Below are 25,974 nucleotides of genomic sequence, written 5' to 3'. Positions count from 1 at the left end.
TATATATATGTGTGTGTGTATATATATATATATTTATATATATATGTGTGTGTGTATATATATATATATGTGTGTGTGTATATATATATGTGTGTGTGTATATATATATATGTGTGTGTGTGTATATATATATATATATATATATATATATATATATATATATATATATATATATAATGTATAATTTTCTTGTAATTTTCAAATCATGTTTTTTTTTAATGATTGACTACTGTTGTACTGAAACATCTCCTGCAGGGTAAACTATTATCTTGGCTGCACGTATTAAGCTGTGAAATCCTTCATTTTCTACAACTGATAGTAGTTGATCATTAATTATGATGAAGTTTAGCAACTTCTCTGTAAACGTTCGAGCTCCGGGGCTTCAGCGATGTCTTCTTCTTGTTCAATCCGCAGCAGACAATCTGATTTCGGTCAGCCACGCTCAGTCTGCCACTCCTCGGATACGGGCAGACTGAGTGGTGCAGATTGGACGCGGCTAGCCGGGGTGGGGCTGCCTGCTACGGGTTTGGCGAGAGGAGCAGACCGCTGAAGCCCCGGAGCTCAAATGTCCAACGTAAAACTAACTTTACCATGGTTTAATGTGGTACTATGGCTCTGCAGACATTGCACGTTGCTGTCTTGTTTTGTGGTGTTTCTAGTGTAAAATACTTCCACACAGCGGACATGTTTAGATGAAAAGTTTGTTAGCTGTTAGCCACAGTGCTGCTCACTCAGTCCTCACGTTGTAGCTGGATGTAAACTATGAAATGGATTTCCTGAATGTGAGGCGGGTCTTAATATTCTGGGTTCATGAAACACGCCTCCGTTCAGGAAATCCATTCTATAGTTTGAAGCCAACATGCATCATGGATCGGAAATCTCTGCAGGTTGGATCGGAAAAATCCGGTATGTAAATTATGCTGGTATCGGAGGCCGATACCGATACTGGATCAGATCGGCCCCATCCCTAATTACTACCACAGCAAATTAATCTAAAAATCCATAAAGCGGTGTTTGCCATCTTAAATTGGGATAATTCTAAAACTAACGAATTGAAAATGTCAAACCAATGATTACTTTTTGAAAATTTCATTAAAAACTGTTTGCTGGTTCATGACATAATTTGCTAATGGTACAAATAAACACATGTATGCAAGCGCACATGCATGCACTCACACTAAAAAAACATTCTCCCCCTTTTGCCTTCAAGTGATAACAAATGATATAGTAATGCTCAGTTACTCAGAAAAGTGACCTCCTGGTACCACATCCATCCATCAAAGTTTAAAGCTCAGGCGGGGTCAGATCTCACTCTCATAAGTGTGCATGTATGTCTTTAAAGAGAGTATTTCAGCGTGGCTCCGGGTGGTTCTGCGGTACAGGTCCAGACCTGTCAGGATCTCCACATCTCTGACCCGAGCCGTGTGCATCCTCATCAGGTCCTCCACCCAGCGGGACTCGTCCTCTGAGCTCTGTGGGGTGTGGAACAGTGATCATTCTGAATTTCATAATTTGATTATTTTAATTTACTTTTCCTTTATTTTCAGCATTTTTAACTTTTCAGCATTTGCTGCATCTATGATAGCAGCTGATCGCAAACCAAAAAACAAAATCTTACATTCCAACTTATTTTTACCTATGCAGAGCATTTTGTTTATGAATTTCTGGATCTTATAAAGTTATGTACAAAGGACTTTTGCTCATGCAGCATTTGAACTATTAAAACATTCCCCTTCTATTGCTCAAGGATTTGATCTAAGTAGGATTTATCTTCTAATCATTCTGCAATGTTTTCCTACTTTTAGAAATTACAACAACTAACTACTTTTTAATTCTACATTCTTCCAGTGCCTTGAAAAAATAATTCATATTCATGCATTTTGAAAATTTCCAGTTTGTCAAATTTAAAAGCAGTTTGATGTGATAGACTAACGGAAAGAAAAAAAATTACATGGCTTTCAAACTTTTTATAATTAAAATTCTAAAACATATATTGTACATTTGTACTCACTGTTGATTGTGATACCCAGATTAAAATGTAGAGCTTTCAATGAACTTTTCAGAAGTCAACTAGTTAGTAAATAGTCCACATGTGTGTAATTTTGGTCCTGTGGGTGTTTAAAAGTGCTCTATAAATAAAGCTGGTTGTCAGGTTTCTGCCCTTCCTGCCATAGTCTTCTGTTCCCATGTCTGTTTTGCCTGTCACCCTTTCTCCAGCTCAAGCCTGCTCCCTCCAAGCCATGCCATGCCTCCCTTGTTTTCTCAGAGCAGTCAGCACTCATCAGATTCACCTGTCTATTTAAGCTCCATGTTCACAACCATCCAGTGCCAGACTATAGAACCTTCTTGAGTAGTAGATGTCCAGCTTTTATGCCACAGCCTTGTTTGACTTCTCGGTTCTGACCTCTTGCCTGCCTCTTGGACTTTTTGCCTTGCTTATCCCTTGCCTGGTTTGGATTTCCCTCTCTGACCATGGTAACAACTCTGCTCTTTCTCACATTGACTACGTCTCTTGCTTTGCTCTTTGGATTTGGATTTCTGACTACCTGTTTTCGACCTCAGACCATTCTACTGGACTCTGGCTCTGGATTTGCCCCTACATCTAATGCTGCACAATTTTCCTGCTCTGTTGCAGCTCATTCACCGCTGGTGACATAATCAGATCTCCATGTCAAGTGGATTCTGCTTTCTGTCTGACTGTGAAGGTTAGTGACTCCCTCAACTCTCTTGAGAACCTTTACAGTCACAGCCAAATCACTAACTCTACTATCTCTGCGTATCAGAGCAACCCACAGACCCAGACCTCCACCAGAGTTCATGCTTCAATCATTTTTTTAAATCATTCCTGCATTTTGGTGCTATTTCTGAATCCAAAACCCGGTTCATCTCATTGTTATGGTAATTTAATTTTATCATAAATCCAGCTCTTTTTGGAAGGCCACAAAGTTTTTTGTTTTTTTTTAGAACATTAGTAATTCAACAGCATCAGGAAAACCAAGGAACACAGCAGACAAGTCAGGCATAATGTTTAAAGCAGGGTTAGGTTATAAAAATTTAAGTTTTGAACATCTCCCTAAGCACTGTTCAATCTATCTTTTGAAAATGGAAAGAGGATGGCACAACCACAATCCTACCAAGATGCAACTGTTTGCCTAAAATGACAGGCTGATCAAGGAGATTGTGAATCTGAGAAGCACCCATGATAACTGTGAAGGAGCTGCTCAGGTGGGACAATCTGTCCACAGAACAAGTATTAGTCCTGTACTCCACAAATCTGGCTGGAGGAAGAAAACCACAAGAATCACCGTTTGCAGTGTGACAAAGGGAAAGGATGTAGCAAACATGGTAGAAGCTGCTCTGTTCAGATGAGACCAAAATAAGAGTTTTTGGCTGAAAACTAAAAATGCACATCACCCTGAACGAATTATCTCTACTGTGAAGCATGGTGGTGGCAGCATCACGCTGTGATGACTCTTTTCATCAGCAGGGACAAAAAAGCTGGTCAGTTTTGATGGAAAGATGGACAGAGCTAAAAAAAAAAAAAAGAACAATCCTGGAAGAAATCCCATCAGAGGTTGAAAAAAATTGGAGACTGAGGTGGAAGTTTGTCCATTCTAAGCTTGAGCTATTACCCAAAGAATGGGCAAAATATTTAATCCCTTAGATTCATAAAGCTAGAAAAGACGAAACCCAAAATACACCCAGACAGTAGCCAGAGGTGCTTCTACAAATATTAATTCATAGGAGCTGAAAACAAATGCACACCGCAAAAACAAACAAACAAAAAAAAAGACTTTGGATCCTTTTCACTTCACTATTACCTGTATCTGCTACTTTGTGTTGGTCTATCACATAAAGATCCCAGTAAAGTACTTGGAAGTTTGTGTGGTCATAAAGGGATGGTGTAAAACAGTTCAAGGGATATGGTGAGTTCTTCAAAGATTTTTAAACATGACAGATCACTGATGCAGTAGGGTGTATCTTCCAATAGAATTTCTGAAGCACTTGACGAGTTTTATTGTTCCAATTCTAGGGAATAATATTGTCAATGCCAAGACAGGTTATGGGAAAAACTCGATTTTCCCAGAATTCATGGTGCATCTGTGGCTGCTGCTAATAGAGTTAGAATACAAAACTAGGTGCATTCCTTTCAAAGTTATGTTATTTTCATCAAGACATATTAATAAAATTTGTCTGGTCGTAAAATGAGGTCAGTAGAAATTCAGATGAACAATGCGTAACACAGGATAAATGTCAGTCAGGTGATGCTAATTTTATTTTTCTTTCAGCTGCTCCCTTCTTGAGGGGTCGCCACAGTGAAATGAGTCGCACAAAGACTTGGCGATTGTTTTTACTTCAAATGCCCTTCCTGACACAACCACAGACCACCGAGCTAAACTGAGTTGACCATTTTACACAGTCCGTCAGCAAATTGACTTAGATTTTGTTAAAAAAGTAAAGTCTAATCACAGTGTATCATGTATATCTGTTAGGTTGTACCTGTCATTAACAGGTAACAATGTTACATTCAAAAAGCGTTCAATACAAAAACAATGTTACCTAATATACCTTCGACTTCACCATTGTGTCAATTATTGGTCTTCAGAGCTTAAAAATGTACATGTTAAGTGATTGTCCTTACGTTGCAGGTCTCATCATTGTTAGGTCTGTGTGGCAGGATAAAAGCGGCGCTGTTAAGCGGTTTGCTGCACGAGTCTGCAGCCTGGGTGAAGTCCAAACAGCTGGTCAGGACCACAAAGTAGTGTGAAGGGATGAGGATTGTTCCAGTCATGTACCTAAAGAAAGAATTCAAAAATTGACTTTATATTCTTCAGTGTTAGAAATCCAAAGCATGAGATTCATTTGTGACACAAACTGAACTTCTAATTTGGAATTTGGACCTTTATTCTAGTGCGACTTCTTCTCTTTGCAAATAGCCACACCCCGTTCTATAGAAATAAGTCCTAGGACCTTTTTTTTTTCTCTCCACAGGATGGTCCTAGTACAAGTTTTAAATCCTGTAAATGAACAAGGCCTTGATGTTGCTAAAATAAAACTAGCGGCGCACCGATGTCCCCCATTGCTGATGGATTTGAATAGTGAATGTTTGTCATTTCCGAGATGAGTATTTTTCTGCACTGGATTTTAATGTGGCAAACCAATGTCTGATAGGGACCTTTCTTACACCTATATGTAGCCACACACCAAAACTGAAGTCAGTATCTCACTATTTTTCAAGGTATACTCACAACTCGGATGGACATTTACGGCGGCAAAACTTTCTAATGCCTAAAACTTGCCACGCATCAATATGGAAGTTGGTCTCACTTATTTTTCAACATGCACGGATGGACAGAGGGTTTTTCCAATTCCCCTCTTCACTCTTGTGACAGGGGACAAAAACCTTTGATATTTTTCTAAGTGCTTACTTTTTTCATTACTTTATTTAAAGGGTTTTAAGTTTGTTAAACATTAACAACACATAACAAACATGTCAATATCTCTTCCTGACCTACTCCAAAGTAAGAAAAAAAAAATCCATGAAAGCAAAGCAATACAGTGGTGACTGGACTGACAGTTAGTGAGATGTAGCAACCTTTTAACATGACTATTTAGAATCTAATAGAGGCACTGGCATGGTGTCCACATAGGTCAGATAAGGCTGCGAGATCTTAACAAAAGTTTAATTATCACTTCTAAAAGAGCAGGTGATCTTTTCGAGTGGAGCACAGCTATTCATCTCTGAGAACCACCTTGAAACCTCAGGGCTGTGTCCAGAGCCCTCAACCCCAGGGCTGTGTGCTGAGTAGAGTTGCATTCGGGCCTGATAAATCTGGACTGGACTGAGCCCGTAGTTTTTTTTTCTTTCCGAGCCCTACCCGAACCCAACAGATTACTGGTAATTAGAGGGTTGAACCTGAAAATAAAAAAAGACTTTGGATGTCCATCTTCCTAGTGCTGCCCCCCCCCCCCCCCCCCCAACACACAACACCAAAAAAAAGTATACTTGACACAACGGATTGGTAGAACATATGCAATAACTTAGAACAGACCCTGAAAGAGGCCAGCCTTCTGAGAAAATACATTCTGCTCAGCCCCTTCTTGTACACAGCATCAATATTAGCAGTCCAGTTCAGCTTGTTGTCCAGCTGTAGCCCCAGATATTTATATGTTGAGACCACCTCAATTTCCGATCCTTCAATAACAATGGGCTGCAAAGAGGGTTGAGCTCTGCGGAAATCCAACACCACCTCTTTGGTTTTAGTGGTATTCAGCAAAAGTTGGTTCTGATGGGACCACCCAACAAAGTTGTAAAGTTTGCAGATGATACAGTGGTGGTGGGATGCATCACAAACAACAATGAGTCCAGCTACAGGCAAGAGGTTGAACACCTGGAGAGCTGGTGCAGGAAGAACTACCTTCACATCAATGTGAAGAAGATGGAGGAGATGGTCGTGGATGGAACAAACGCACCTACCCCGCCACCCCCCACACCCCGAACATAGGAGGATCTGTGGTGGAAGTGGTCTCCAGCTACAAGTACTTGGGTGTGCACCTGAATGATAACCTGAGCTGGAGCAACAACACTACCAGCCTGATCAAGAAAGCACATCACTCTACTTCCTCAGGCGGCTGAGACGAGCTGGTCTGGGAAGCTCAGTCCTCACCTCCTTCTATAGGTGTGCAGTGGAGAGCATCCTGTGCTCCAGCATCAACGTGTGGCATGGAGACTGCACAGATGCAGAAAGAAAAGCTTTGCAAAGAGTAGGGCTGGGTAATATGGAACAAAATTAATATCTCGATATTTAAAGATAAACCGCAATATACAATATATATCTCAATATTTTTTCTTTCTATAAAATAATAGCAAAAATACATTTCTGAGTCAAAGCTTTGTCCCATTTGTCACACAGGCACATTTATTAACAGCTGTAACTGTACAAAATAAGTCTAAAAAATAAAATATTTACATATATTAAAGTTTTTTTTTTAGACATTTATTTACATATATAAGTACAAGTTGTGCTTGTGCTAACAAAAATATATTTCTGAGTCAAAGCTTTGTCCCAATTGTCACACAGGCACATATAGTAAACAGCTGTAACTGTACAAAATAAAAGTCTAAAAAATAAACTATTTACATGTATTAAATTGTTTTTTTATACATTTATTTAGATATATTGTAAATAATAATCCTCTTCAGCTAGGGGCAGCTGTGGCTGAGAGGCTAGAGCAGTCGTCCTCCAATGGGAGAGTTGAGGGTTCGATTCCACCAGCAGCCACATGCTCAAGTGGCCCTGGGCAAGACAATGAACCCCTCATTGCCTTCTCTGTGTGTCCAGTCGGTGTAAGAATGTGATCTAAAGCACTGATTATTCTTTGTATGGATCAGTAAATGAGGGCACAGATTGTGTTGTAAAGAGCTTTGAGTGTCTTGATAAGATAGAAAGTCGTTATATACAGTAAGTACAGTCCATTCAGCTGTGCCATCTACACGTTAGTAAGTGTGTGTGAAACTGCAGGTCCGACAGACCTCAGCCTTCATCCCTGAAAAAAAAAAAACCACAGGTAAGAACTCATTTAGCTGTGCTGTGCCTTTTGAGAGGCAGAGAGAGGTGGCAACATTAATAAATCAGCAGCTTATCATATTGCTAAGACATGATCCTCAGCTATGGAACAAGATGGCTAAAGCGTTAGCTGTCTTGTTAGCTGCTAAGGACCACGTCTTTAGCGATATGATAAGCTGCTGATTTATTAATGTTGCCACCTCTCCCTGTGCCTCTCATAAGGCACAGCATGATTAAATGAGTTCTGACCCATGGTTGTTTTCAGGGAAGGGGGCTGAAAAAACACTTGGACTTGCAGTTGCAGCTACATGCTTCTCATACTCCACTCCATTGTTTTAAATGGTGAAAAAGATTTGTAGTTCCGACTGTTCGTCAGGACTGTTTTCAGCATTGTCTACAGAAATCATCTTTCTGCCCCTCATCTGACAATTTAAATCCAAACCATCTCAAAAAGAACTGTCATTTTTTTTCATTTTGTTCAGAAGCTAAGCTGCTCTTCCGTGTTTACTTATGTTAAATGTCTCCTCTCACGCCCGCCCACCTCCTGGAGAAGCAGGAAGGAGTGCGGCTGAGGGGCTGGGTTTGTATTCAAGGAGTGAGAAGGAGAGGGGCCGCGTGGGAGAAAGAAGACAGCCGGAGGATTTCCAAGTATAAAACTAAATTGTTTTATATCGATATAGTCTCAACTTATATAGCAAAAAAAAAAGATACTTTAAAAATGATATATCGCCCAGCTCTAGCAGAGAGCGGTAAGAGCTGCACAGAAGTTTGTTGGAGTCAGCCTCCCCACCATCACAGACATCTACACCTCCAGATGCAGGAAGAAGGGCACCTGCATCATGAGGGACCCCACTCACCCAGCACACACACTTTTTGCCCTGCTTCCCTCAGGAAGGAGGTTAAGGAGGATTAAGTGTAGAACCACTAGACTGAGGAACAGCTTCTACCCTGAAGCTGTTAGACTCATGAATCTCTAATCAGGATAATCACTGTGAAAAATCACATCATATTGCTGCTTATCTATTTCATGTTGCTCTGTTCATTTGTACTCATCCGATCACACAAACTCATGTTCGTGCTGCTGTTTGGCATATTGTTTTTATGCCGCTAGTGCTTAGTGTGTTTTTAGTTAATGCTTTTCTTAGTCCATATCTTAGATCTGTTTGATCTTAGATTGCTGTTTTCCTTTTACATTTTGATATGTTTTTGGATGTGACTGGGACCCTGTGTACATGGTTTTGTTCCACCACATGTATCACATGTGGTGTGAATGACAAGAAAAGAACCTTGAATCCTTGAACCTTGAATCCTTGAAACAGGGAGTTGGGAGTCAGACTTCCATGTAATGGCTACACACTTTCTGGCAACGCATAGAGCCAGTTCAGGAACTTCTGTTGACTTTTACTTAACTGTGTACCCAGATTTGTAAAGTCTCCTAATAAGAATATTTGGGGATCAAGTATTAATAAAATCCTAGAAGTTTTGAGTCAAGTCAAGTCAAGTCAGATTTATTTATAGAGCACATTTAAAACAGAAACTGTTACCAAAGTGCTTAACAAAAATCTCACAACATCAATTAAAAAGTAGCAAGATATATTTACAGCACATGGAATAAAAATATAAAACAAAAAACATAACAAACAAACAAAAAACAATGAAATACTAAATCAGATCACGTTGTGTCAAAAGTCAAAGAAAAAAAAAACAACATAAACTCAGTCAGAAACAATGAAATACTAAATCAGATCTGATGAGCTTGTGTTAAATAGGAATAATAACAAAAGCATAAACAGAATCAGCATCAATGAAAAACTAGATCTAAATCCGATCACACTGTGTCAAATGTCAATGAGTATAGGTGTGTTTTTAGGAGAGCTTTAAAAGCAGAGACTGAAGTGGCCTGTCGAATGTTGATGGGCAGATTGTTCCAGAGTTTAGGGCCCATGACTGAAAATGCTCAATCTCCTTTGAGCTTTAGCCTGGTTTTTGGTACGGCCAAAAGCAGCTGGTCTGATCATCTCAAAGTCCGAGAAGGAGCATAAGGATGAAGAAGATCGGAGAGGTACGATGGTGCAAGGCCATTAATGCACATGAATGTCAGCAGGAGAATTTTTAAATTGATTCTGACATGCACAGGAAGCCAGTGAACGGAGGACAGAACCAGAGTAATGTGCTCAAACCTGCAAGTTCCTGTTAGTAGCCAAGCTGCCGCATTTTGAACGAGCTGGAGACGTGAAAGTGAAGCCTGAGGAATCCCAACATAAAGTGAGTTACAGTAGTCCAGCCGGGTTGTAATAAATGTGTAGTGGACTAGGCCTCCAACCTAAACCTGCCTCTGAAGACCTTCATGGGACAGGAACTGTTATTTCATTGATTTGAATCCAGAAATACAAATTAGGTCATCCAGAGACTTTCTAATTGTATCCTGAACTAATCAATTGAAAGAACACTCTCTTTTTTATATTATCATTACTATTTTACAATATCTTGATAATCAAAAGTGTGTTTAGTTCATACCATTTTTAAATGTTGAAGTGAACCACTCATTTTAAATCAACTGTGAAACAGTATTATTGGTTTTTTAATCCTCGTTCAAATTAGAAATCAAGTTAAATGTCTATTTTACCAAGTAATTATGCATTTTTTGATCTTCTGTCGGAAATGTCAGAGTGATGTCGGTCAAAAGTCGGAGACAGTCAAAAACAAGTTGTTGGAACGAGCTGTCGTGTTTTTAAAGCTCTCAGACAGTAAACAAGAGAACTGGCACCTGCAGTGTTAGTCACTTCGCTAAAACATTTCTCTGTCTGTTCCTAAACATTTCTGCTGTTTTCTTGACTTGAAAAAAACCCTTTGACGTCACTAGAACCACACCCCTGTTGGTTGCTTCAACCAATCAGGACTTACTAAAAGTGACCGGAAGCAGAACTCTTTAAAAGTCGACACTTCCTAGAACTGTCAGTCTTTTCTGAGTTCTTCTGACTTCTTCTCAGTCTTTTTCTGAGTCTGTGGAGTAATGGCTGAGGTCTTCTGAAATCTTCTCGAGTCTTCTGGAGTACTGTAGTTCTGGAGTTTTTCCACTGCTGAGTGGAACTTCGGACTCAGTTTTCCAGGCTGATGGAGCCATCCATCTCTGCAGGAGCCACGACGCCTCACTGTGGCTCCACCAGGCGAATGCCCTATTACTTCTGAGGAAGTTTGTTCTGTAGAGCGAAGTATCTCACGACTTCTGCCGAGTCTCAGCCGCCCTGAGGAGACGCTGAAAGGTAGCGTGCCAGGGACCTCTTGACCGCAGCGGACCCATCCTCTGCCAAGGTAAAGAGTCGTCACGAGCTTCACTATAAGTGTACCACGGCGAGCTGCGTTTGAAAGGAGCGTGTTGTTCTGGTCTACAGACATAAATTTTCCTCCACATATTTCCTTTAAACTCTTCCATATTTCCCATCTTTAAACTTCTATCTTGCCAGTAATTAATCCAGATATCTTCAGAAACGTCTGTTGTTTTTATTAAGTAAAACGTGCCAAGTTTTATTAATCTGAACCAGATCAGTCTAATCAAGTGTACGTTTTGATGTTAAATTTTGATTCTGTTAATAAATGACCACATTTATTTTGATGGGTCAAAGACAATTAACGTCTCACGTCACTGATTAAACCATCTACGCACAGTACCTCTGTCACATATCTGTAAGTAGCTCGAAAAAGAGAGAACCCGTTAATTTAAAATATGACTGTAGTGTAGCTCTGAAGCTAACCTAGCCTTATAGAACAGTACAAATGCATGGACTATGTTTTTCATGGTCGGATCTGGACAGAACAGACTTAAGCTTTGCTATCTGCCTTAGCTGAAAGAAGCTTTTTTAAAACAGAGTTGATCTGTTTATTAAACTTAAAGTGCGAGTCTAACACTACCCGGAGATTGGTAACTGACTGCTTTAGATGTGGCTGAAGGGAGTGCAGGTTTACAGGATCAGTGACAGTGGTAGAGCTTGGGTTAAACACAATGATCTCAGTCTTATGATCATTAAAACTCAATAAGCTCGCAGCCATCTAAGTCTTCAATTCAATTCAATTTTCAATTCAACTCAGTTTATTTATATAGTGCCAAATCACAACAAAGTTCTCTCAGGGCACTTTACAGGAACATTCACATACATAAAAGCCAATTAGTAAATTTCTCTATCAAAGGAATCCAGCAGACAAGTTGAATCTTGGCTTTGTTGCAGTCTCCCATCCTGAGCAAGCAAAGTGGCAACAGTGGAAAGGAAAAACTCAATTTTAAAAGGAAGAAACCTCCAGCAGAACCAGGCTCAGGACAAGCGGCCATCTGCTTTGAGCGGCTGTCTTGATGTCATCAAGACATTTTAGCAAAGGGTGGATGGAGCAGGAACTGTTTGGTTTTAAAGGCAGATAAATCTGAGAATCATCGGCGTAACAATGAAACGAAATACCATGTTTCCTCAGGATGGACTTCAAGGGGAGCAGATACAATGAGAACAGAAGGGGTCCAAGAATGGAGCCTTGTGGGACCCCACAGGAAAGAGGGACAGAAGCAGATAAATGATTGTGAAAGTTAACACAAAAACTCCTGTCACCCAAATATGAACTGAACCATTCTAGCGCCACCCCGTACTCCCAACCCAGTGTTCTAGCCGTGACATAACTACAATCAACAGTGTCAAATGCAGCGGTAAGGTCGAGGAGTACTAGGATCACAGACTGACCAGTGTCATTCGTTAGCATAATGTCGTTACAGACCCTTACTAAAGCTGTCTCTGTGCTGTGCAGTTGTTTAAATCCTGACTGAAAAATCTCAAAAATTCCATTCAAAAACTTGGTTAGTTGACTAAAAACTATTTTCTCCAAGATTTTAGAAAGAAATTGAAGTTTTGAGATTGGCCTGAAGTTTGAACAAGCTGCAGGGTCAAGTCCGGGTTTTTTAAATAATGGAGTTACCACTGCATGTTTTAAAACATCAGGAACCACACCTGTAGCCAAACTGCTGTTAATAATGGCAAGAACAGAGGGTCCAGTTGATGGTAGAACCTGTTTAAAAAATGCAGCAGGGATGGGATCGACAGGGGAGCCTGAGGGTTTCATGTGACCAACGACCTCATTTAAAAATGAGAGTGAGATGGGGTCAAAGTGGCTGAAGACTGCTGAGCAGGGATCAAGAACTGAAGGGTCGGCTGCGGAGTGTTGAATTGATGACCTGATCGACTATTCCAGTTTTCCTTAAACCCTAATTCTCCGTCTGACATTTGGGGTCGGGGGGGGGGGGCGGGGTGTTGGTTGCCTGGTTGGGATCTGGGCTGTGGGTGGGTATTGGGCCTTGGGGGCAATTGGGGGTGAGGCTGGTGCTCCGGTTCTCCCTGGATTGTTCGGATCTTTTGATCAGGGTTCCTGGATGCGATGGCCAGCCCTTTGGCTGGGGTGGCTGGCAGAGGGTCGGCTGTAGTTGTGTGTATGTGTGGTCGTTGGTAGTGCGTGGCGGCGGTCGGGGGCGTAGCTTCAATTTGACGGGGTGCTGGCTGGTCAGCCTGATGTGACATTTGCAGTGGGGGTGCTGTGTGTGTGGGGGGGTACATGGGTGGCGTGCCAGGGCCTCTCCGGGCCTGTGGTGTGGGGCTGTAGGGATGCATTGGTGTGCTGGGCCGGCCTTCCTCGGATGCTGCTCCCTGCTGCTCCCTGCTGCTCTGGCCCCCGGCCTAGGAACGGCTTGCGGTCGCTGTCGGGAGGGTGGGGCGCATGGACGGCCCGACAGAGTCTTTGTCAGGCTGTCTCTGTGTGCCTGTTTATGTCTCAGGTTGGGTTTTAGGTGGTCCCCCTCTCTTGGATCAGTTTTGGCCCCCCATTTGGTGTGTCGTGCTCCCCTCTGGTGGTGGGCCCCCCTGTCGCTGGTGGGTATCCAGCCGCCGACAAGGTCGTGCAAGGTAAGGATGAACACCTCAGGGCATATTATTCCAGGATTTTGCGGGCTTATTTTGGTTACAGGAACGAGGCCAACATGGAGGAAGAAGAACCGTTTAAGTACGTGTTCAGCAAAAATCTCCACCCTGACATAAGGATGTCGGTGCAAATGATGGCTAATTTCAAAGAAAAATCCATCAGTGAGATAAAAAGTTGTCCTGTGAATGTCTTTGGAGCACGTTCACAGGCCAAAACACATTTGGAGGTGTACCCAGGTGAGAGGATTCCTGCCCAGTCATTAGAATTGGAAGGGACGAGAGCGTCGACTCCCCCTCCCAAAAAAGGCGAGAGGAAACGAGGTTTCCCAGCAGCCAAACCACAACAGGTGAGTGCCCCCTGGTCCAGACGAGATCCTACACGGTTTCAAAAGGAACCAGAGGATGAACGATCGTACCAGAAGGGGGGTAAACGCCCTAAGGGTAAAGAGTATGGCACCAAAAGTGACCCATACAAAAGGGATCCCACAGGGAACCCCGAAGGGAGGGTACTGTTTTCTCCATTACGTCGGGCTGAACAGCCTGAGACGAAAAAGAAACAGCAGCAAGTCCAGAAAAAGAACCGCAATCCTCTGAGCTCGGACGAGACAGAGAGAGTGCGTCGGTTCTTGGAATTGTTGAAAGGTGTTGCCACGGACAAACAACCTAACTCTTTGTTTGGCGATATCATTGCTGATAAGTCAGAGCACACAGACAACACTGTTACTGCTGTCAAAGACAGTCACCATGACACTGTTGTTGTAAACTCTGACACACCCTCACCTGAGAAAGGGGGGGTACAATCACACGTCACCGACGGTAACCTGTCACAAACTGGAACCTCAGCAGCAGCGATAGCTGTGTTAACGGTTCAGGGTGACACAAACAACAAAGTTGCCGCTGTCTCAGACAGCCACCAGAAACTTGTTGTTACAAACAATGAGAGCCCCTCAACACACAGTGTTGGGGTGATCTCATACATCAATGACGGACACCCGTCAAAAGCCGAACTCTCAGGAGCAGCAGCAACTGCACCAACGGTTCGGACCCTACCGGTGGACCCATCTCTGACTGAACAAGAAAGCTTCCTCTGCGAGCTGAAACAGTCAGGGCCCACCGAATACTACCTACCATTGGTAGTTCAAGGTGTAGAGATCCAAGGATCCCACACCAAAGATGCTGTACTGTCGTCGGGGACAGATAAACCAGCTATTAAGGACGGAGCCATGGACGGCCCTCAGAGGTCCTTTGACCCCTCCAGGCTGCTCGCAACTCTGCCAGTACAACCTACAGCAAAGGTAATGGCAGTCACACGTGCACAGGCTACAGCCAAGCCGGCTGACAACACGGTCTCTGTACAACCCGTGCTGAATGACCCAGACATCATCCAACTTCAGAAGTTGGATCCTGCAGTAAACTCGATGATACTGTCTTTGACTGACCCAGAGAAAAACACTCTGCCCGAAGTCAACCTGGATTCCAATCCAGGCCTTAAAGTCCTCTTTCAGCTGCGCAATGAGCTAAAACTACTCAAGTGCAACCTAACTTTAGCTCATAGAGCGACGTCCTCACCCGTGTTCGTGGTCCCCCATGACCGAAGGGGGGTGACGTCAGTTAGGGTAATGCTACCAGATGCGATAACGTGAACAAATCTGACATTCAGAGTGAGTGAAGCACCGAAACGTCGTTTTCTAGATGCTTAATCACTACTTTTGTCAATGTTGAAACGTTGTTTTACTGGTTGCTTAGTCACTGTTTTTGTCGATGTTGAGACATCGTTTAATTGGTTTTTGGTATTGTTTCTGAACACCCCAAGCAAGAATGAATTGTGTGTGTATTGAAGTTAGAGACTAAGAGGACTTTAACTGTGCCAACATGCAGTTCATTTGTTAAAATGCAATCTTTGCGGAGTCAATGTGGATTAATGCTACTTTAAGTACCATAATCTACATTGGTCTCGCGACGCTCAAGCCGAACCTACTCGAACAATCCTATTCGGGGGGGGGGGGGGGGAGCTAGCTAATCCTTTAGTTGAGTCTCGCCATAGACTCCAAAACATTTAGGGAAAAACCAAAAACCCAAACCTCAAGTCGTTCGTCTAAAAGGACAACAGACAATTGAACCAAACTATATTTTGCCATGTAAATCTAACTTAAACCAAGTTAGGAATGGAAAAATAGTTTGGAATGCCCTTCTATAGGTATAAATCCCTATATGACGTTTTTTTCAGCATGACCAACACTTTAAACTGGTAACTTTAGCTGATCTAAACCATGACAGCTTACACACCAGGTGCATATAGGTTAAGGTCTTATGTAAAATCCCACTCATAAGCCCAACTAAAACCACATAAATGCATAACACATAGAACCAAAATGGCACCCACTGGGAACCACCAGCAGCAACCTGCGCTGAAGAGACCTACAACTCCAATGTGGGTCTCCAATCTTCATCCAGTGGTCGCCTCTGCAGTTCAATCAAGGGAACCCCTCTGTATGCTGATCAATCAACACCTCCAATCATTGTGGATTTATCGTTGTGGATTATATGACTTTTTCCAATGGATTACAGACTTTGTTTCCAAGGGGTTAAAGCATTGCTACAATGGAATTACCAACAACATTATGGAATTACCAACAACATTGTGGAATTACCTAAACCGTTGTGGGATTACCTTCTTTGACTTTTGTTTTCCTCTTGCTGGATTACATCAAGCTCAAGGATATTCGGAGGCGTAAGTTCATGTTGGAATTCATCCCCATGGACAGGCGATGATTTCCAAAGGGGGGACTGTAGTGAACTAAGCCTCCGGTCAAGACCTGCCTCTGAAGACCTTCATGGGACAGGAACTGTTATTTCATTGATTTGAATCCAGAAATACAAATTAGCTCATCCAGAGACTTTCTAATTGTATCCTGAACTAATCAATTGAAAGAACACTCTCTTTTTCATATTATCATTCCTATTTTACAATGTCTTGATAATCAAAAGTGTGTTTAGTTCAAACCATTTTTAAATGTTGAAGTGAACCACTCATTTTAAATCACCTGTGAAACAGTATTAATGATTTTCATTCCTCATTCAAAGTAGAAATCAAGTTAAATGTCTGTTACAAAGTAATTATGCATTTTTGATCTTCTGTCTGAAATGAGAAGGAGTGATGTCGGTCAAAAGTCGGAGACAGTCGCAAACAAGTTTATTGGAACGAACTGTCATGTTTTTAAACCTCTCAGACAGAAACAAGAAAACTGACACCTGTAGTTTTCACTCTTCATCAAAACATTTCTCTGTCTGTTCCTAAACATCTCCGCTGTTTTTCTGACTTATAATGACCCTCCGACATCACTAAAACCACACCCCTGCTGGTTCTTTCAACCAATCAGGACTTCCCAAAAGTGACCGGAACAGAACTCTTTAAAAGTCGACACTTCCTAGTTCCAGGCAGAACAGAAGTTCCGAAAGTTCTAAAGTGCTGGAATTTCTTCCGAGTCTAGTTGGGATTATGGAATGACCACATCTGAGTGGAACCGGGACTCACAGCTCATGTGAGTCCATCCGGGAGGTGAACGTGTTGTTACACGGAGTACCGTCACTACTTTGGACGATTCTCAGCCATCCTAAGGAGACGCTGAAAGGTAGCGTTGAAATGGAACTCCGTACCGGAGCTGACCTATCTTCTGCAAAGGTAACGAGTCGCTTCACTACCGAGTGTACCGAGGCTGAGCTGGGGTCGGATGGAGGGTGCTGTTCCTCGTCAACACACTTTCCCTCATCCATCTTTTCTCTCCATTTAAACTCATTCATTCCCCATCTTTAAAACTCTTCTATTTTGCCAGTAATTAATCCAGATATCTTCAGAAATGTCTGTTGTTTTTATTAAGTAAAACGTGCCAAGTTTTATTAATCAGAGCCGATCAGTATAATCAAGTGTACAATGTTTGATGTTAAGTTTTGATTCTGTTAATAAATGACCACATTCATTTTGATGGGTCAAAGAAAATTAACGTCTCATGTCACTGATTAGACCATCTCTCACACAGTACCTCTGTCACATATCTGTCAAGTAGCTCGAAAAAGTGAGAACCCGTTATTAAATATTGATTGTAGTGGAGCTCTTAAGCTAACTGAAGCTAACCAAGCCCTATCTCACTACTTATCTGGTGGCCCGTACGGGGACTCTAAAGAGATTCTCGTGACGCGCATGGTCTCTAAAGGACATAATTTAGAACCTATCCGCCTCTTTGGACATTTTGTGGTCGTACGAATGTTTAAAGAGGCGTGAATTAAATGTGACAGAGTCTGTGTCATTGAGATGGACGCTGAATGTTGGCATGAAAAGTCCAAGTTTTGAGCTTGATACAGCATGATTCGGCTTGTGGTGTTCAGAGAGCTGAAAGTAATGTCAATGTGTTCATTTTAAAGCTAAAATTTGTACATCTGTTGTGTAACTAAAGCTAGCATGCTGTGGTAAAACGCTTTATTCTGTTTAAACTGTAGCAGAGAAGGGGGTTCTGTCTGACCCGGTTCTGTCACTGGACTCGTTGAACGAGTCGTGTTTTGAATGGATAAAACGCTGTTTTGTAGCTGAGCGCCGTCTCAGACCACAAAAATGCTGATTTGTTACATTTGTAGCAGTAATTTGTGCATTTTGAAAGTTAATGGACGAAAGTTGACTGGACTTTTTCAGGCTAACTGCTAACACTGCTGGCTGGAATCACGAGCTGTGATTGGTTGAAAACCGCTGTTTGGGTCGCTCTGATTCGCTGAGAAACGGGTGACGTGTCTGCGTTCACTCCCTGTGATGTCAGATTGTAAAACCCACCCCGTTGCTCACGTGGCTATGAAGTCACGTGATCCCGGAAATTAATCTCTGTTCAACCGAAGCCTCCTCTGTGTTTAAAATCGCTGAATTGATGCCTGCCACTGTTCCCTAAACTCATGTTTCATGCAAAAAGTCGTGTTTGTTAAAACGACGCCACGTTTAAGCTTTAAATCCGTTCAGAAACGGCTGATTTGACCGTGTTCTACCGTATGCTACGTCTGGCTAACGGCTAACAACTGAATGTCAACAGAACGATCCACAGGAAGTTGTCATAGACTCCTGCTGGTATAAATAAGCTTACACCACCACCTGCTGTTGAAAGAGGAGTGTAACAGTTTTCCTAAAGGGGAGACTGATAATTCCTCTCATTTTTTTTTTCTTTTCTTTTTTGGTTCATCCAGCCTGGTTTATGAGTGACTGTTTTAAATAGCGAATTTCTGGTACATGTATATAGAACTGCTTAAAAATCGTTTGAAAACTAAAGTTGCTGTGAGACTTTTAGAAAATTGCAGGTTTATTTAACTTTAAGTGCTTTAGAGTAAATGTACACTGAGAAGCCTGGTTCTTGTATCTGTTGAAAAATAAGCACATTAAGTAACACTGCCAGAAGGAGGCATTTACTCAAAATATTTATGCATTGGGGTGAATCTTACAATAACTGCCCATTCCTTTGAATAAGTTGACTTATGACAGTACTATTGAGTGGACCCAGAGCTAAAATAGTGTGTGACTCACTGCTCACTTGAATATAAATATTTACCTGTTAAAATATCTGAAGTTGGCAAACTGGTTAACCAGATAAGTGCTAAACAGTGAATAACCATGGCTGATGTGACAGAAAAGAATATTGATCCTTGTGTGATGGATTGGTTAGAGAGAGCGTTGGCACTGCTCACAGAATCCTTAGATCCATATGGTGCATAGGTGGACAGCATGAACTACAAAAAGTTATTGGAAGAGCTGAAGGAAGTTGCAGAGGGTGTGACCTCTACAGCCAGAACAAAGTCAAGCTATGACCAGCTGGCTAAATTGGCGCTCTTATTGAAAGCAACATTCTATGCTGTGGTAAACAAGGCTGACGACCTTGAATTAAGGTTAAACAGCGAAAGAGAGGAGTACCTCAAACTCATGGCACAGTCTAATTTTGATCAGGACACTCGTGCAAATGAGTTATAACGTGACAGAGAGCTCTCACAAGCTCATCTGTCATTACAAGCTCACTCATATGAGGAGAAGATGAAGGAAAGGGAGGTCAAATACCAAAAATTATGTTCAGACAACGATGTTCTACAACAACAGTTGCAGCAGACATCAAAAGCTCTGAACGAGTGCAGATTGGAAAAAGCGGCGTTGGTCGAACAAGGCTTGCGTTTACAGAGTGAATGTCATACATCACAGGAACGCTTAAAAGCCTGTGAGGCGAAACTAGCCGCAGCAACAAATATATTTTCTGACATGGGGCGAGGTTGTCTGGAGCTCAAAGCCGTACAAGGTCAGAGTCCAGGTCACCCACCACCACCTCAGAAGGATTTTGCTGCACCTCCTGCTCTTAATCCCATTCCATCACCTCCACATGAGTCTAGCGACTTACCTCCACGTACAGTTTTGATTCCTACGATATCAATAAAACAGGCTTTGCTCCCAGTTTCAGATTTGCACAAAATTGTAAAATATGTCAATCGATTTGAGCCAGGGCCGTTGGGTTCAACTGACACTAAGGCCTATCTGGACAACCTTGACTTCCAATTAAGAAGCTATCCCAACGCTACAGTTGAGGATAGAGTAGGTTTGATCAGGCTCACTTCAACCAGGACGGTGTTTTCCTTCATAGAGCGTCAACCTGATGCCACAAGAAAGGATTACCGCCTGTTATGTGCTGCTCTTATGAAAGAGTATTCCCCTTGCACTGGACCTGGCAGGTATCCAGCCGCCAACAAGGTTGTGCAAGGTAAGGATGAGCACCCCAGGGCATATTATTCCAGGATTTTGCAGGCTTATTTTGGTTACAGGAACGAGGCCAACATGGAGGAAGAAGAACCATTTAAGTACGTGTTTAGCAAAAATCTCCACCCTGACATAAGGATGTCGGTGCAAATGATGGCTAATTTCAAAGAAAAATCCATCAGTGAGATAAAAAGTTGTCCTGTGAATGCATTATAAATACATTAAATACATTACGGCAAAAACTGGTTCATCCCAAAGATCCAGTCCCCCGGCACAAACAGAGTAATGTTGTGTATGCTGTTCAGTGTCAGGAGGGCTGTGATCAGTCTTACATAGGGGAAACTAAACAGCCACTGGCCAAAAGGATGGCCCACCACAGAAGATCAACATCATCAGGCCAGGATTCTGCGGTCTACACTCATCTCCAGGCCAGCGGTCACTCTTTCAAGGATGAAGATGTTCACATCCTGGACAGAGAGGAACGATGGTTTGAGAGAGGAGTAAAGGAAGCCATCTTTGTGAAAAGAAATCGTCCATCATTAAACAGGGGTGGAGGCCTCCGGGTTCAACTGTCCCCCTCTTACAATGCTGTGATTGCTAGTATCACTCAGCCCTCTGTGAGTAGTAAACAGCCATCAGTGTGCTAATGACCCATTGTTAGGCTGATGGTCCTTCTTGAGCATGTGATCAGCTGGTTTTGGTTGTCAGTAGCAAACTGGTTGATCCACTCTGTGAAGGTGCTATTTAAGAGACTGAGCTGAAAACAGCACCTCAGACTGAGGAAGTCTCTTGGATGAGAGACGAAACGTTTCTAGATTTTTTTTGCTTTGTTTTGTTTTTTGTTTTTTTGAATGTCCAGAGGACCAGATTGAACTTTTTTGGATAAGAACTGAATAGTTCCAAGAAGTGTTGACTTTTAAAGGGTATCCACTTCTTGTTACTTGGTACTTCCTGATTGGTTAACACAACCAGCAGGGGTGGAGTTTTAGTGATGTCAGAGGGTTATTAGGAGTCGCAGACAGCAGAAATGTTTTTAAGAATGGTTAGTACAGACAGGAAAATATTTTGAAGATTCGACTGACTTTCAGGCGCGCCAGTTTCTTATTTACTGTCTGAGAGTTTTAAAACAAGGTACTTCGTTCTCATAACTTGTTCTCTGACTTTTGACCGATATCAAATCCACTCCTCATTCAGACAGAAGATTAAAATGCACACTTACTTTGTAAATAGACATTTAACTTGTATGATCTAAGTCTAATGAGGTTTAAAAATCATTAATACTGTTTCAAAGTTGATTTGAATGAGTGGTTTACTTCAACATTAGAAATGGTATGAACTAAACACACTTTTGATTATCAAGATATTGTAAAATAGTAATGATAATATAAAAAAAGATGAGTGTTCTTTCAATTGATTAATTCAGGATACAATTAAATAGTCTCTTGATGAGATAATTTGTATTTCTGGATTCAAATCAATGAAATAACAGTTCCTGTCCCCTGAAGGTCTTCAGAGACAGATTGATGTAGGAGGTCTAGTTCACTACACTCTTCTTTCTTTAACTGCCATGATAAGACTTTATGAGTTTTCTCTCCAAGTTTGTAGATACTTTTGTTTAGATCTTAAAATAGTTTTCTCTGCCTTATATGTACATAATAAAATATATTTGAGTATTTTGTTGGCCAGTGAATTTTATACAGCTTTATCTCTATGGTTTTGAAAGTCTTTATCAAGATTAAGAATGTATTTTTCTAGTTCTTCTATTTCTATTGTATATGACTTTATAAGCCTTTTTTGTACACAATAATATATCCTCTTAGATAAGCTTTTAATGTGTCCCATAATATGAAACTATTAGGTGTAGGGGGGCAGTTAAACTCACAAAACAGCATTATTTGTTTCTGGATGAAAGAACAAAAGTATTGTTTTTTTCAGAAGGGTTGGATTCAAACACCATGTGTATGTACTTTGTGATATTTCAAACGAAAAATCAAACTGCCTGAATGTACACGGACCCACTGGACCCTGAGCAATTCCAAATCCTTTTAGACAGACCAACATGATATATATACCATATGGGATACCATATAGGATTTAGGGTATCCTATATTGTATACCATATACTATATGGCATACTATATACTATATGGCAGGGCTATTCAACAAAATTGCTCGGGGGCCAAAGTTTCTGAAAACCAACAGCTCTGGTGCTGGACATCCAGCAATTAAAATCATTATTAGGGATGCACCGATCCACATTTTTTACTTCCGATTCGCTCCCGATACCTAAATCTGGATATTGGTCGATACCGACCCCGTTCCCGTTCCCATATCATCATTTTTGATTTTATATTAGGCTGTAATAATCTCCTCTCAAGTACAGTTTGTACAAATATTTGCATGCATGTCCAAAAAGGCATCTGGAGATAAGTTTTATTAATGTTGGATAAGTTTCAAAGTTAGAATTAAATTCTGCTAACACAAAACATGTTTTTTTAAATTCCTAGCTTTAAAGTGGATATTAAAGTGATTTAATTTAAGTGATTGTTTGTTTAAAGTTATTTTATTTTATTTTTTAAATAAGGGGAAGATATAAGAATTTTTTTCTTCTTTCTGCACTCTTTTCATTCAATGTTTTGTTTTGATGAATTTATTTTGTTTATTTGGTCTCTTTTAAATGAATGAATAAATGAATTAAATAAAATAAACAATTAAATGACTTTAAACATCTGTTAAGTTTGTGGCATAAACCAACACAGACATGTATTTTACATCACTTTATAATGTAGCTATTTTTGTTTCTTTTTTTATATACAATTTTCTTGTAATTTTAAAATCATATGCTCTTTAATGATTGTCTACTGTTGTACTGATAAATATCTCCTGGAGGGTAAACTATTATCTTGGCTGCATCAAGCTGCAAAATCCGTCGTTTTCTACATCTAATAGCTGTTGGTCATTAATTATGATGAAGTTTAGCAACTTCTCGGTAAACATTCGAGCTCCATGTCTTCAGTGATGTCTTCTTCTTGTTCAATCCGCAGCAGGCAGTCTGATTTCGATCAGCTGCGCTCAGTCTGCCCCTCCTCTGAGACGGGCAGACTGAGCGGGGCAGATTGGACGAGGCTGGCCGGGGTCAGGCTGCCTGCTACGGGTTCAGCAAGAGGAGCAGACCGCTGAAGCCATGGAGCTCGAACGTAAAACTAACTTTACTGTGGTTTAATGTGGTGCTATGACTCTGAAGACATTGCGTGTTGCTGTCTTGCTTTGTGGTGTTTCATGGTGTTAGTGTAAAATACTTCCACACAGCGGACATGTTTTGATGAAAAGTTTGTTAGCTGTTAGCCAAAGTGCTGCTAACACAGTCCTCATGTTGTAGCTGGCCTCAAACTATGAAATGGATTTCCTGAATGTGAGGTGGGTCTTATTACTCTGGGTTCATGAAACACGCCGCTGTTCAGAAAATCCATTCCATAGTTTGAAGCCAACGTACATCATGGAGAGGAAATCTCTGCAGGTTGGATCGGAAAAATCCGATACTTAAATTATGCTGGTATCGGAGGCCAATACCGGATCGGCCACATCCCTAATTATTATGTAAATAAACCAAAGTTTACAATTATCTGTTACCTTTGAAATTTGTTTATTATACTGTACCAAATCATAAATGCAATAAACAGAACCCAAAACCCAAACCCAGAACCACAAAAACAAACAAAACAAAAAAACAATTATTATTATTATATATATATTTTTTTTTTTAATGAGGTGGGCCGGATTTAAATGAAATAGCCCTGCTATATGGTATGCCATATAGTATATGGCATACCATATAGCAGGATTATTCAGTTAAATAGTTATTGTGGTTCGGTTTCTGAAAGCCAAGAGCTCAAGGGCCTGACAGGCTCTGTCCCTGTCTGTTTTCTTTATATTTATTTGTGTTCCCCTCTCTGTTCTTTATACTTTTGTTATTCTGCTCCTTGCGTGATTCTGTTCCTGTGTATCTGATTCTGTTTTCTGTCACCTTCCACTCACTCCTCAGTCTGCCTCTCCAGTCTTCAGTCTTATTCATTCACACCTGCTCAGGTGCTCTCATTACTCACTGTCCCTCTGTCTTATAAAAAGCCCTTCTCTCCTCCACTCTTTGTCTGGTCATTATTCCATTCTGCTCTGTTTACGCAGACTACACGGTCATCCTGTCTCTGTTTCCGAGTTCCCGTCCGAGTCTGTATCCGTCCTGTTTTTGCCTGCCTGTTCCTCTTTTTTTAATAAGTTTTTTGCTACCAGGCCAGCATTTTGTTTTGTTTAAAATAAATAAATTTTATTTTAAATTCCTGCCTTCGCTTGCCTGCTTGCAAATGGGTCGAAAACTCAAGGATTGTGTCAGAGCCAGACATCCAGAAGTTATTGTTATTAGGTAAGTTTGTTTTATGGTTTAAAATCTAGTTTTATTTAAAAATTAACCCATTGGTGGGCCGAACTGCGCTCACCCATGGGCCTGATTTGATGCTTGGGCCGCCAGTTGTATAGCCCTGCCATATAGAATATAGGATATCATATCCTATGTAGGATAGGATCCTACATGCCAACTTTGTGTAACTCAGCACCAGTCACACATTGAACATAGCTTGGGGCCGAGATAGTGTAGGAGGTAGGGCAGCCGGCACTTGCATAGTTGCCCACTGCTCCACCTGAGTGTACCCAGGTGCGATGGGTTAAATGCAGAGAACAAATTTCGCCATTGTTTGGGAACATAAAATGATGACAACACATAACACTTTATTATTTATTAACATGTTGAACGTTCCATATGCTAACCAATCACTGTCCTGAATCTGGATCAGAAGTTGTTTACAAAACTTAAAAGTCCATTTGAATCTCGTTTTTGGAAAGCATGCAATAAATGATATGCATAACAGTTTGGAGAGTTATTACTGAAAGGAATAACTAGACTTACTCTTTGATCTTCTCAGTTGAGTCCCTCACTCCATCATAGTCATAGTCAAATATTGGTCCAACAAGGACGTTCAGTCCATTTCTTTCAGTGGCAAATTTCTTCACCAAAGTTTTCTGGAAGTAACCCCATATTCCTGTGAGGGAGAGGAGTGATGACCGATTCAAGGAAGAGAGTGATGATTAAAGACGACAAACAAGTCTAAAAAAATTAAGTCTAAAAAGCAGCAGAATTTCAGTCTTGTGTCTCTTTGTTCAGTCTCTTCCAGCCTGAAGTAATAACTTACTCTTAAATGCAGGATACATGGGCACAGTGTTTGTAATGAGGACTGCTTCATATTTTTTGTCCAAGTTTGCTGAAAGTTCTGTTAATAAAGAAAAAAATATGATTAACACAGATATGCACCATGAACATTAATGTTGTAATGAACATATATCTGTCTCTGATATTATTCATAATTTAAACGGATTCTTTCATTTTTCTGGACTGAGTTCTATCGTGTTTTGAATGATTAAATGTGGACGGAAACGTGTTTAATTTCTGACTCACCAACAACAGTGAGCCGTTTAATTAAAAACGATTTAAAACACATCACACATTTACAATAATTGGCAGATTGAATTCAATAACAACTTAATTAATGTGCTTTACAATGAGAACCATACAGCCATGGTATCACTTGCAGCTTTTAAAACCAACTGTTGGGATCCTGCCCTGCACTCCTCTCTCTCCTCAAGCTCCTCA

The 25,974-nt window shown here is 41.0% G+C and overlaps 1 protein-coding gene across 1 annotated transcript in view; it reads right to left on the bottom strand.

Annotated features, from left to right (window-relative positions):
* Nucleotides 1-1,300: 1,300 nt before the first annotated feature.
* LOC119410418 (ectonucleotide pyrophosphatase/phosphodiesterase family member 2) overlaps nt 1,301-25,974 on the bottom strand; it is a 303,683-nt gene continuing 279,009 nt past the window's right edge. Inside the window, exons 12-15 of the mRNA XM_037677330.1 lie at nt 25,517-25,594; nt 25,234-25,366; nt 4,643-4,796; nt 1,301-1,472 (exon numbers count right to left, since the gene is read on the bottom strand). Coding sequence (XP_037533258.1) covers nt 1,302-1,472; nt 4,643-4,796; nt 25,234-25,366; nt 25,517-25,594 — 536 coding nt within the window. The 3' untranslated portion in view covers nt 1,301. The remainder of the gene's footprint in view (nt 1,473-4,642; nt 4,797-25,233; nt 25,367-25,516; nt 25,595-25,974) is intronic.

Source organism: Nematolebias whitei, chromosome 5 (genome assembly GCF_014905685.2).
Source record: "Nematolebias whitei isolate Nwh7 chromosome 5, NemWhi1, whole genome shotgun sequence".
NCBI classification, from domain to species: Eukaryota; Metazoa; Chordata; class Actinopteri; order Cyprinodontiformes; family Rivulidae; genus Nematolebias; species Nematolebias whitei.
Note: the sequence above shows the minus strand (reverse complement) of the source record. Positions and strands in the feature narration are given on the sequence as shown.